This window comes from Eschrichtius robustus, chromosome 14 (genome assembly GCF_028021215.1).
Source record: "Eschrichtius robustus isolate mEscRob2 chromosome 14, mEscRob2.pri, whole genome shotgun sequence".
Lineage (NCBI taxonomy): Eukaryota > Metazoa > Chordata > Mammalia > Artiodactyla > Eschrichtiidae > Eschrichtius > Eschrichtius robustus.
Window position 1 is genome coordinate 36,161,929 of NC_090837.1, and position 13,514 is coordinate 36,175,442.

The window sequence follows — 13,514 nt, forward strand, 5'->3', positions numbered from 1 at the left end:
AATGTGTGCAAACAACTAGTAATGTAAGAGAGCATCTAAAGGACCCAGAGCAGATGTGAAAAAAAGCAACATGGAGGAAACAGGCTATGAATAAAGTTTGAAAGCATCAAGAAAAAATGCCACTGTTATTAACAGCCTCAGAAAATTAACAAAGATACCGAATCCATGAAGTCGGAGAAAATACTTTGAAAAGGGAATAACCAGAGAATATTTCAGAAACTAAAAAAATTATAGCAGAAAGGAAAAATTCAACAGAAACTATCGAACATCATGTTCAAGAAGTCTCTTGTAAAGTACAGAAATAAAACCAAGAGATGTAAAGCAGAAAAAACAGTATTAGTACACCAGTCAAGAGGTCCAACGTCTTAACACTAGATGTTGTAGAAAGAAAAAACAGATTAGGAAATCAAAGTAACTCAAGAAAAATCCCTAGAATTTAAAATTTCAGAAATTGGGACCCCCCCCCCCCACAAAAAAAATTATCCAAACTTCTGAGGATTGCGGAAGAGGGAGGATAGGGGCGGTTGGATTGGGAGTGGAGGGTGTTTAACATGCAAAAGTTAGGAATCAGAGTAACTTTCGACCCTACCAGTAACAAGGGAAGCTAGAAAACAATGATGCTTTCAAAAGTTTATAAGGAATATGATTATCAAGCAGAATTATAAAGCCATTCTAAGACCAAGATGGTTATACAATTGGTAAAACATCTTTTATTAAATTATCTATTTTCCTCTTGATTTAAAATGCCACCTTTAGCATACAGAGTTACATATTGGTGTCTTGCTTACCTTTGACAGAAAATTTAATTGCTTTAGATGGTAGTGGTCTTCCTGCATAAGTGTCTGCATTACTTTCATTCAGTACAACTTGTAATTTCAATGTATAATTCCCCAACTTTTGAATATTTTCTGGACAAATTAAGAAGAAATTAAAATTCAAGTAAACGTAATACTGATATAATTTTTAACATTCAGAATAATAACTCACCCATTTTTTTAAACCAGTAAGGCCATTTTCCTCCATGTTGACTAATATGTGAAATGATTTCTTTATTTCCACTTGGAGCTTAATAAAAGAAAAAAATTTTATATTTTGAGAAATTAAATATAGAACATGAATACGAAATGTCACACTGGCATCAAATGTCTACCTGCTATACATTTTTTAAGGTAGTTTTGAAACCTCGAAAAATCTAAAGCTATCCTATTCAAGTCAATAGCATAATGAAAATTTAGCAGATTAAAATTCCTTTATTTCAATTCTTAAAAATGTATCTGTAAATAAGCTTAACTGGCACAAACAAAAGAATATAGAGATAATTTTCTTTTGATATTGAAAATCATTTCTTTAAAAGTTTTCTTCAAGAGGAAAATAGCACACTTTATTTACATAGAGTGATCTCTAAGACCTAGTGATCTATTAAGAGAAAAAAGCAAGATCTAAAGTAGAAGAAAGAAAACAAATAGAAGGATGATATCACTTCTCTGAAATATACCTTGTTATTTATTTTTGACTTTGGAATTACATGACTTAAAATATTCACAAAATAGAATTAAAATAAAGCAATTCATAAGCAAAACCAAAATGTAGGTAGGCGATATGACCACATTAAAAAATTTTTTTTAATTATTTCAACTGACTTCAACTTTAGAATATATAAAAACTTTAAGGACAAATAGTGCTTCAAAGAAGTCAAATTTAATCTAATAGTACTATTAGTAATTTTATAAGTATCACTATTTTGAAACTATATTATAGGATAAAGCAGTAAGTAACTGTTAATGTTGTTAAGAATCAAGATTTTCAACATAAGGCGCTTCCCTGATGGCGCAGGGGTTGAGAATCTGCCTGCCAATGCAGGGGACATGGGTTCGAGCCCTGGTCTGGGAAGATCCCACATGCCGCGTAGCAGCTGGGCCCGTGAGCCACAATTACTGAGCCTGCACGTCTGGAGCCTGTGCTCCGCAACAAGAGAGGCCGCGATAGTGAGAGGCCCGCGCACCGCGATGAAGAGTGGTCCCCGCTTGACACAACTAGAGAAAGCCCTCACACAGAAACGAAGACCCAACACAGCCATAAATAAATAAATAAACAAATACTTAAAAAAAAAAAAAGGTTGAAAAAAAAAGAAAAAGATTTTCAACATAAAAGAAATGAAATAAAAGGATAAAATCAAAGTGGTTAAATAAAAACTCAGAATATCGATATGAATTCATTTTTTTTCATTTCCAAAAATATTCATGTTTAGCTATCAATTGAAAAAGCTTAGAAACAATTTCACCCAGTGGCCATGAGCGATCCTAATACTCAGGCCTCTAAATGCCATTCCCCACTGAAAGGAGCTGGGACAAAGTTAGAGTGGCACGTACATATATACACTACCAAATGTAAAACCGATAGCTAGTGGGAAGCAGCCGCACAGCACAGGGAGATCAGCTCAGTGCTTTGTGACCACTTAGAGGGGTGGGATAAGGAAGGTGGGAGGGAGACGCAAGAGGGAGGAGATATGGGGATATATGTATATGTATAGCTGATTTACTTTGTTATAAAGCAGAAACTAACACACCACTGTAAAGCAATTATACTCCAGTAAAGATGTTAAGAGTAATGGCTGCATCGAGGTTTAGGGTAAACGTGTACAAGAAGATTCTAGGATGTCTTGAGCCAGAAAGGAAGAAAGCTCAAATCAAAGACAAAAAGGGTGTTATCAAGAGGACAGAGGAGCAAACTGAAGGCACATCAAAATCAAGGAAGCATGTCAAATCTATAAAACCCCATACATTCACAAAAACACATTTATGAAAATCAAAGAAACCAGTCTCTGAGCACCACAGTACTGTACCAATTCCTGACTGGTCATCTGCAATTAAAGAAAAAGGATTAAGCCTTTATACTGCCTTTCCTATAAGAGCTGTGGTTCAGAGTAAACCAATGACCCTAACTGAAATTTATTACTAATAAATAAACTAGGAAGGATAATAAACTGGGATAATAAATTAGGAAGAAATAAAAGAATGGGGGGATCACCATTTTGCATACCAAATAACTATGCAAAAATCATTAATGGATGAAACCATTACATCATGGATGAAAGGAGAACTTTATAATCATATTAGCCAAGTGAATTCAATAATCCACTTTAGCAGCACTAAAAGTAGGACAATTAATTACAGTCATCAAATGCCTCTTGATGTAATACCCTAAGAAACACAGATTCGCTATGGAGTATGGATTCTTGCTTTATGGGGGAAAAATGGTGAACCTAAATGTTTAAGCTTTTGGGATAATTTCCAGTCTTCAGGAAATAGAACAAACAATGGAACAAGTTAAATGACATTCCAAAGAAACAAATATGTGGAACACTCTATAGTAAAGTGTACATTTAAAAAATAATTGGGGCTTCCCTGGTGGCGCAGTGGTTGAGAATCTGCCTGCCAATGCAGGGGACACGGGTTCGAGCCCTGGTCTGGGAAGATCCCACATGCTGCGGAGCAACTGGGCCCGTGAGCCACGATTGCTGAGCCTGCGCATCTGGAGCCTGTGCTCCGCAACAAGAGAGGCCGCGATAGTGAAGAGGCCTGCGCACCGCGATGAAGAGTGGCCCCCGCTTGCCGCAACTAGAGAAAGCCCTTGCACAGAAACGAAGACCCAACACAGCCATAAATAAATAAATAAAATAAAAGATCTCTGGACTTTAAAAAAATAATAATAATAATTGAAATGGTAAATCTGTTATATATACTTTAACAAAAAAAAATCTTCTAATTAAAAAAAATATATATATACAGGCAGACCTTAGAGATATTGCAGGTTTGGCTTCAGACCACCACAACAAAACAAGTATCGCAATAAAGCAAATCACATAAATTTTTTCGTTTCCCAGTGCATGTAAAAGTTATGTTTATACTATACTGTAGTCTACTGAGTGTGCAATAGCATTATTTCTTTTAAAAAATAAAATTTTCATACCTTAATTAAAAAGTACTTTATTGCTAAAAAATGCTAACCTTCATCTGAACCTTCAGCAAATCGTAGTAATAACATCAAAGATCACTAATCACAGATCACCGTAACAAACGTAACAATGAAAAAGTTTGAAACGTTGCCAGAATGACCAAAATGTGACACAGAGACATTAAGTGAGCAAATACCGTTGGGAAAATGGCATTAATAGACTTGCTCAACACAGAGTTTCCATAAACCTTCAATCTGTAAAAAATGCAGTATCTGCAAATGGCAATAAAGCAAAGCACAATTAAACGAGGTATGCCTGTGTGTATTTTTGTTTTTGTTTTTAAATAAGACAGAGGCAGGAGGGTCAGAGTCACAGAGAGGTTGGAAGATGCTACACTGCTGGCTTTGAAGATGGAAGAAGGGGCCACAAGCGAAGGAACGTGGGTGGCTTCTAGAAGTGGAAAAGGTGAGCCTTCCCTAGAACATCCAGAAGGAACACTATCCTGCTGACACTTTGATTTTAGCACAGTGAAGTCCACCTGGGACGGATGACCTAGAGAACTGTAAGATAATAAACGTATGTTGTTTTAAGCCATCAAAAAAAGTTGGAGAAATATAAAATAGAGTGTCACAGAGGCCAAAAATAAGAGTACTGCAGTAAAATTAGTCAAACTGTTCAATGCTGCCAAGGCTAATAAGACATTTATACAATGAAAGTATACATTACCATTGACTAGTTTATAAATGTTGGAAATAAATGCATAGTGAGTAAAACACATCTTTAAAATCCATGGACCAGACATGCAATATATAGTGATAGAACAGATTATTGAAAATATAAATTGAAAATACTTTCAGGCAGTCAAGACAAAAACAACGGACAAAGAAAACCATAATTCAAAAAGAGTCATGTACCACAATGTTCATTGCAGCTGTATTTACAATAGCCCGGACATGGAAGGAACCTAAGTGTCCACTGACAGATGAATGGATAAAGAAGATGTGGCACATATATACAATGGAATATTACTCAGCCATAAAAAAAAAAGAAATTGAGTTATTTGTAGTGAGGTGGATGGACCCAGAGTCTGTCATACTGAGTGAAGTAATAAGTCAGAAAGAGAAAATCAAATACCGTATGCTAACACATATATATGGAAACTTAAAAAAAAATAAAAAACGTTCTGAAGAAGCTAGGGGCAGGACAGGAATAAAGACACAGACATAGAGAATGGACTTGAGTTCCCGGGGAGGGGGAAGGGTAAGCTGGGACAAAGTGAGAGTGGCATGGACATATATACACTACCAAATGTAAAATAGATAGCTAGTGGGAAGAAGGGGCATAGCACAGGGAGATCAGCTCAGTGCTCTGTGACCACCTAGAGGGTGGGATAGGGAGGAGAAACGGGGATATATGTATATGTATAGCTGATTCACTTTGTTATAAAGCAGAAACTAACACACCATTGTAAAGCAATTATACGCCAATAAAGATGTTAAAAAAAACCAAAAACAACAGACAAGACAGTTAACAAACAAGGTGATTCAAGTTAGGAAAATACAGGATGAGCAATGATATGCAGTTCTTTTCCTTTACCAAAGAGTGGGCCAGGATTCTCATCTGAAACAAATACTTCTGGCCCATAGGTTCAGAGACACAGTATTTTTGATTTAGAAGGGATCTTAAGGATTATCCAATCTAAATTCCTATTCAGTACAAACTACTATATGTATGCACATCATATCTTTATTTTAGCCCATAGCTACCTACATAGGAAAATTCAGAATAAAATGTTAAAAAAAAACCTCAGAAAACAATTGATTTTTTTTAATATGAATTATTCACACTTTTGAAACTCCTAACTTTAAACAAATGCACTATCAGATTGCTAGCTCATAATTACACAAAGATATTAAAACATATGTTATATATTTAAGAACAACAATAAAGATCCAAATTAGTTTGTATACTTACAGTGTAGTATAACTTTGAGCTCAACCAGGAGTTTCTTTGACCCTCCATGACTTGTTCCTGGAAGCTTTTGCATTGCTTCCCCCTTTTTATTCAATATTTCAATTCTTAATGCACCTATCAGTCCAAAATTAAAAATAAGAATGTCTGAGTTACACCCAAAGAATCTGATGAATCTGCTAGGTCTTCACACAGCATTTTAATTTTTCATGGTCTTTTACTATGAAATGTAAGATGTAAGAAGAGCATTTTTTCAGTATTTAAAAACAAACAAACACAAAAAACCCAAAAACATACCAATGGGGGTTCCAGCAGGCCTAATCTCATTTGGCAATAATTCATCTCCTTCAGGCCAAGTTACTGACAATCTATCAGGGAGCCTATTATGAAACCAGCATATTAGTGATTCATGAACTGTGTTAATTATGGTCTTATTTTTAAAAATAAAACTTACTAGAAATTTTAATATTTATTTCTAATTTTTTTTGACAGGTTAAATCTGAAATCCTGTATGATTAATACTGTAAACATTTCCACCTCCTCAACCACTGTTGTGGCTACAGAGTAAGACAAAATCTCCTGGTGTTAACAGCCAGGAACTGTGCTTTTTTTGAGATTTTTCTATTCATTTATAGTACAAGCTACCTTTGGGAGACAGGATAAACTCTACAAATAAAAGAATTACCAGTGAGATTCAGTAGGAATCAAAATGACTGAATCATAAGCTACATAAGAGCCCACAAACCATTTTGTTTTTTGACTTCCTTTTACTTCCTTTGTACTAATCTTTACCTCTCAGCAGTTACTACCATTTTCTTCTAGCTATAGGCCAAAGTTGTTTTTTTTTTCTTTAACAAACTTAATCATAGTGCTGATAACAGTGACACTGTAGATATAAGATTTCCTCATTTTTCTATAAAATACAGGATTCTGTTTTTCTAACAGAGAGCTCTCAGGTTTTTTTTAACAGCAAGAACTTTGTCACAATACACACATCTAAGACTACAAGTGCCCAAATAGAAGAGCACAACAACATACTCAATAACTGCTAAAAGAACAATTCTTCTTGATTTTTCTTGTTATTTTTTACCATGCATCTTGAAATGTAAATTACCTTGCCATTTCATCTTCTACATATTTTTTCACAGCTTTCTCAGCAACTGTCCTATCCAGCTTTGCAATTGGCACAGTTTTTATTTCATCATACAGTGCTTGAGGTTCCTGAATAAATAAAATTTATAACAACATTTCAAAAAAACTATTTAAATTTAGCTGCAACTGCCGCCACCAAGAAGCCTGTGTGCAAGCACAGGTCACTCTCCACACCTCCCCCCCTGGGAGCCTGTGCAGCCCGCCACTGCCAGGGTCCCGTGATCCAGGGACAACTTCCCCGGGAGAACGCAGGGCGCGCCTCAGGCTCCTGCAACGTCACGCTGGCCTCTGCCGCCGCAGGTTCGCCCCGCAACCATACCCCTCCCTCCCCCCCGGCCTGAGTGAGCCAGAGACCCCGAATCAGCTGCTCCTTTAACCCCGTCCTGTCTGAGCGAAGAACAGACGCCCTCAGGCGACCTACACGCAGAGGTGGGGACAAATCCAAAGCTGAACCCCAGGAGCTGTGCGAACAAAGAAGAGAAAGGGAAATCTCTCCCAGCAGACTCAGGAGCAGCGGATTAAGTCCCCACAATCAACTTGATGTACCTGCATCTGTGGAATACCTGAATAGACAACGAATCATCCCAAATTGAGGAGGTGGACTTTGGGAGCAAGATATATTACTTTTTCCCCTTTTCCTCTTTTTGTGACTATGTATGTGTATGCTTCTGTGTGAGATTTTGTCTGTATAGCTTTGCTTTCACCATTTGCCCTAGGGTTCTGTCTGTCTGTTTTTTTTTTTTTTACTTAAAAAAAAATTTTTTTTTCTTAATAATTATTTTTTACTTTAAAAACTTTATTTTATTTTATCTTTATTTTATTCTCTTTCTTTCTTTCTTTCTCTCTTTCTATTTTTTCTCCCTTTTATTCTGAGCCGTGTGGATGAAAGGCTCTTGGTGCTCCAGCCAGGAGTCAATGCTGTGCCTCTGAGGTGGGAGAGCCAACTTCAGGACACTGGTCCACAAGAGACCTCCCAGCTCCACGTAATATCAAATGGCAAAAATCTCCCAGAGATCTCCATCTCAACACCAAGACCCAGCTTCACTCAATGACCAGCAAGCTACAGTGCTAGACACCCTATGCCAAACAACTAGCAAGACAGGAACACAACCCCACCCATTAGCAGACAGGCTGCCTAAAATCATAATAAGGCCACAGACACCCCAAAACACACCACCAGACGTGGACTTGCCCAGCAGAAAGACAAGATCCAGCCTCATCCACCAGAACACAGGCACTAGTCCCCTCCACCAGGAAGCCTACACAACCCACTGAACCAACCTTAGCCACTGGGGACAGACACCAAAAACAATGGGAACTACGAACCTGCAGCCTGCAAAAAGGAGACCCCAAACACAGTAAGATAAGCAAGATGAGAAGACAGAAAAACACACAGCAGATGAAGGAGCAAGGTAAAAACCCACCAGACCTAACAAATGAAGAGGAAATAGGCAGTCTACCTGAAAAAGAATTCAGAATGATAGTAAAGATGATCCAAAATCTTGGAAATAGAATAGACAAAATGCAAGAAACATTTAACAAGGACCTAGAAGAACTAAAGAGGAAACAAGCAACGATGAACAACACAATAAATGAAATTAAAAATACTCTAGAAGGGGTCAATAGCAGAATAACTGCGGCAGAAGAACGGATAAGTGACCTGGAAGACAAAATAGTGGAAATAACTACTGCAGAGCAGAATAAAGAAAAAAGAATTGAAAGAACTGAGGACAGTCTCAGAGACCTCTGGGACAACATTAAATGCACCAACATTCAAATTATAGGGGTCCCAGAAGAAGAGAAAAAGAAAGGGACTGAGAAAATTTTTGAAGAGATTATAGTTGAAAACTTCCCTAATAAGGGAAAGGAAATAGTTAATCAAGTCCAGGGAGCACAGAGAGTCCCACACAGGATAAATCCAAGGAGAAACACGCCAAGACACATATTAATCAAACTATCAAAAATTAAATACAAACAAAACATATTAAAAGCAGCAAAGAAAAAACAACAAATAACACACAAGGGAATCCCCATAAGGGATTCTGCTGATCTTTCAGCAGAAACTCTGTAAGCCAGAAGGGAGTGGCAGGACATATTTAAAGTGATGAAGGAGAAAAACCTACAACCAAGATTACTCTACCCAGCAAGGATCTCATTCAGATTTGATGGAGAAATTAAAACCTTTACAGACAAGCAAAAGCTGAGAGAGTTCAGCACCACCAAACCAGCTTTACAACAAATGCTAAAGGAACTTCTCTAGGCAAGAAACACAAGAGAAGGAAAACACCTACAATAACAAACCCAAAACATTTAAGAAAATGGGAATAGGAACATACATATTGATAATTACCTTAAATGTAAATGGATTAAATGCTCCTACCAAAAGACACAGACTGGCTGAATGAATATAAAAACAAGACCCATATATATGCTGTCTACAAGAGACCCACTTCAGACCTAGGGACACACTCAGACGGAAAGTGAGGGGATGGAAAAAGATATTCCATGCAAATGGAAATCAAAAGAAAGCTGGAGTAGCAATTCTCATATCAGACAAAATAGACTTTCAAATAAAGACTATTACAAGAGACAAAGAAGGACACTACATAATGATCAAGGGATCGATCCAAGAAGATACAACAATTGTAAATATTTATGCACGCAACATAGGAGCACCTCAATACATAAGGCAAATACTAACAGCCATAAAAGGGGAAATCGACAGCAACACAATCATAGTAGGGGACTTTAACACCCCACTTTCACCAATGGACAGATCATCCAAAATGAAAATAAATAAGGAAACATAAGCTTTAAATGATACATTAAACAAGATGGACTTAATTGATATTTATAGGACATTCCATCCCAAAACAACAGAATACACATTTTTCTCAAGTGCTCATGGAACATTCTCCAGGATAGATCATATCTTGGGTCACAAATCAAGCCTTGGTAAATTTAAGAAAACTGAAATCGTATCAAGTAGCTTTTCCGACCACAACGCTATGAGACTAGATATCAATTATAGGAAAAGATCTGTAAAAAATACAAACACATGGAGGCTAAGCAATACACTAATTAATAACCAAGTGATCACTGAAGAAATCAAAGAGGAAATCAAAAAATACCTAGAAGCAAATGACAATGGAGACACGATGACCCAAAACCTATGGGATGCAGCAAAAGCAGTCCTAAGAGGGAAGTTTATAGCAATACAAGCCTACCTCAAGAAACAGGAAACATCTCGAATAAACAACCTAACCTTGAACCTAAAGCAATTAGAGAAAGAAGAACAAAAAAACCCCAAAGCTAGCAGAAGGAAAGAAATCATAAAGATCAGATCAGAAATAAATGAAAAAGAAATGAAGAAGACAATAGCAAAGATCAATAAAACTAAAAGCTGGTTCTTTGAGAAGATAAACAAAATTGATAAACCATTAGCCAGACTCATCAAGAGAAAAAGGGAGAAGACTCAAATCAATAGAATTAGAAATGAAAAAGGAGAACTAACCACTGACACTGCAGAAATACAAACGATCATGAGAGATTACTGCAAGCAACTCTATGCCAATAAAATGGACAACCTGGAAGAAATGCACAGATTCTTAGAAATGCACAGATTCTTAGAAATGCACCACCTGCCAAGACTGAACCAGGAAGAAATAGAAAATATGAACAGACCAATCACAAGCACTGAAATTGAAACTGTGATTAAAAATCTTCCAACAAACAAAAGCCCAGGACCAGATGGCTTCACAGGTGAATTCTATCAAACATTTAGAGAAGAGCTAACACCTATCCTTCTCAAACTCTTCCAAAATATTGCAGAGGGAAGAACACTCCCAAACCCATTCTACGAGGCCACCATCACCCTGATACCAAAACCAGACAAAGATGTCACAAAGAAAGAAAACTACAGGCCAGTATCACTGATGAACACAGATGCAAAAATCCTCAACAAAATACTCGCAAACAGAATCCAACAGCACATTAAACGGATCATACACCATGATCAAGTGGGGTTTATCCCAGGAATGCAAGGATTCTTCAATATACGCAAATCAATCAATGTGATACATCATATTAACAAATTGAAGGACAAAAACCATATGATCATCTCAATAGATGCAGAGAAAGCTTTTGACAAAATTCAACACCCATTTATGATAAGAGCCCTGCAGAAAGTAGGCATAGAGGGAACTTTCCCCAACATAATAAAGGCCATATATGACAAACCCACAGCCAACATTGTCCTCAATGGTGAAAAACTGAAACCATTTCCACTAAGATCAGGAACAAGACAAGGTTGCCCACTCTCACCACTATTATTCAACATAGTTTTGGAAGTGTTAGCCACAGCAATCAGAGAAGAAAAAGAAATAAAAGGAATCCAAATCGGAAAAGAAGAAGTAAAGCTGTCACTGTTTGCAGATGACATGATACTATACATAGAGAATCCTAAAGATGCTACCAGAAAACTACTAGAGCTAATCAATGAATCTTGTAAAGTAGCAGGATACAAAATTAATGCACAGAGATCTCTTGCATTTCTATACACTAGTGACGAAAAATCTGAAAGTGAAATTAAGAAAACACTCCCGTCTACCATTGCAACAAAAAGAATAAAACATCTAGGAATAAACCTACCTAAGGAGACAAAAGACCTGTATGCAGAAAATTATAAGACACTGATGAAAGAAATTAAAGATGATACAAATTGATGGAGAGATATACCATGTTCTTGGATTGGAAGAATCAACATTGTGAAAATGACTCTACTACCCAAAGCAATCTACAGATTCAATGCAATCCCTATCAAACTACCACTGGCATTTTTCACAGAACTAGAACAAAAAATTTCACAATTTGTATGGAAACACAAAAGACCCCGAATAGCCAAAGCAATCTTGAGAACAAAAAACAGAGCTGGAGGAATCAGGCTCCCTGACTTCAGACTATATTACAAAGCTACAGTCATCAAGACAGTTTGGTACTGGCACAAAAACAGAAATATAGATCAATGGAACAGGATAGAAAGCCCAGAGATAAACCCACGCACATATGGTCACCTTATCTTTGATAAAGGAGGCAAGCATATACAGTGGAGAAAAGACAGCCTCCTCAATTAGTGGTGCTGGGAAAATTGGACAGGTACATGTAAAAGTATGAAATTGGAACACTCCCTGACACCATACACAAAAATAAACTCAAAATGGATTAAAGACCTAAGTGTAAGGCCAAACACTATCAAACTCTTAGAGGAAAACATAGGCAGAACACTCTATGACATAAATCACAGCAAGATCCTTTTTGACCCAGCTCCTAGAGAAATGGAAATAAAAACACAAATAAACAAATGGGACCTAATGAAACTTAAAAGCTTTTGCACAGCAAAGGAAACCATAAACAAGACCAAAAGACAACCCTCAGAATGGGAGAAAATATTTGCAAATGAAGCAAGTGACAAAGGATTAATATCCAAGATTTACAAGCAGCTCATGCAGCTCAATAACAAAAAAACAACCCAATCCAAAAATGGGCAGAAGACCTAAATAGACATTTCTCCAAAGAAGATATACAGATTGCCAACAGACACATGAAAGAATGCTCAACATCATTAATCATTAGAGAAATGCAAATCAAAACTACAATGAGATATCATCTCACACTGGTCAGAATGGCCATCATCAAAAAATCTACAAACAGTAAATGCTGGAGAGGGTGTGGAGAAAAGGGAACCCTCTTACACTGTTGGTGGGAATGTAAATTGATACAGCCACTATGGAGAACAGTATGGAGGTTCCTTAAAAAACTAAAAATAGAACTACCATACGACCCAGCAATCCCACTACTGGGCATATACCCTGAGAAAACCATAATTCAAAAAGAGTCATGTACCAAAATGTTCATTGCTGCTCTATTTACAATAGCCAGGACATGGAAGCAACCTATGTGTCCATCGTCGGATGAATGGATAAAGAAGATGTGGCACATATATACAATGGAATATTACTCAGCCATAAAAAGAAATGAAATGGAGGTATTTGTAGTGAGGTGGATGGAGTTAGAGTCTGTCATACAGAGTGAAGTAAGTCAGAAAGAGAAAAACAAATACAGTATGCTAACACATATATATGGAATCTAAGGCAAAATAAAGGTCATGAAGAACCTAGTGGCAAGACGGGAACATAGACACAGACCTACTAGAGAATGGACTTGAGGATATGGGGAGGGGGAGGGGTAAGATGTGACAGGGTGAGAGAGTGGCATAGACATATATACACTACCAAATGTAAAATAGATAGCTAGTGGGAAGCAGCCGCATAGCACAGGGAGATCAGCTCGGTGCTTTGTGACCACCTAGAGGGGTGGGATAGGGAGGGTAGGAGGGAGGGAGATGCAAGAGGGAAGAGATATGGGAACATATGTATAA

General features: G+C 37.1%; 1 protein-coding gene across 1 annotated transcript in view; it reads right to left on the reverse strand.

Annotated features, from left to right (window-relative positions):
* SMCHD1 (structural maintenance of chromosomes flexible hinge domain containing 1) overlaps positions 1–13,514 on the reverse strand; it is a 133,872-nt gene that overhangs the window by 73,466 nt on the left and 46,892 nt on the right. The window contains exons 15-19 of the mRNA XM_068562948.1: positions 7,041–7,147; positions 6,224–6,306; positions 5,930–6,043; positions 988–1,065; positions 789–908 (exon numbers count right to left, since the gene is read on the reverse strand). Coding sequence (XP_068419049.1) covers positions 789–908; positions 988–1,065; positions 5,930–6,043; positions 6,224–6,306; positions 7,041–7,147 — 502 coding nt within the window. The remainder of the gene's footprint in view (positions 1–788; positions 909–987; positions 1,066–5,929; positions 6,044–6,223; positions 6,307–7,040; positions 7,148–13,514) is intronic.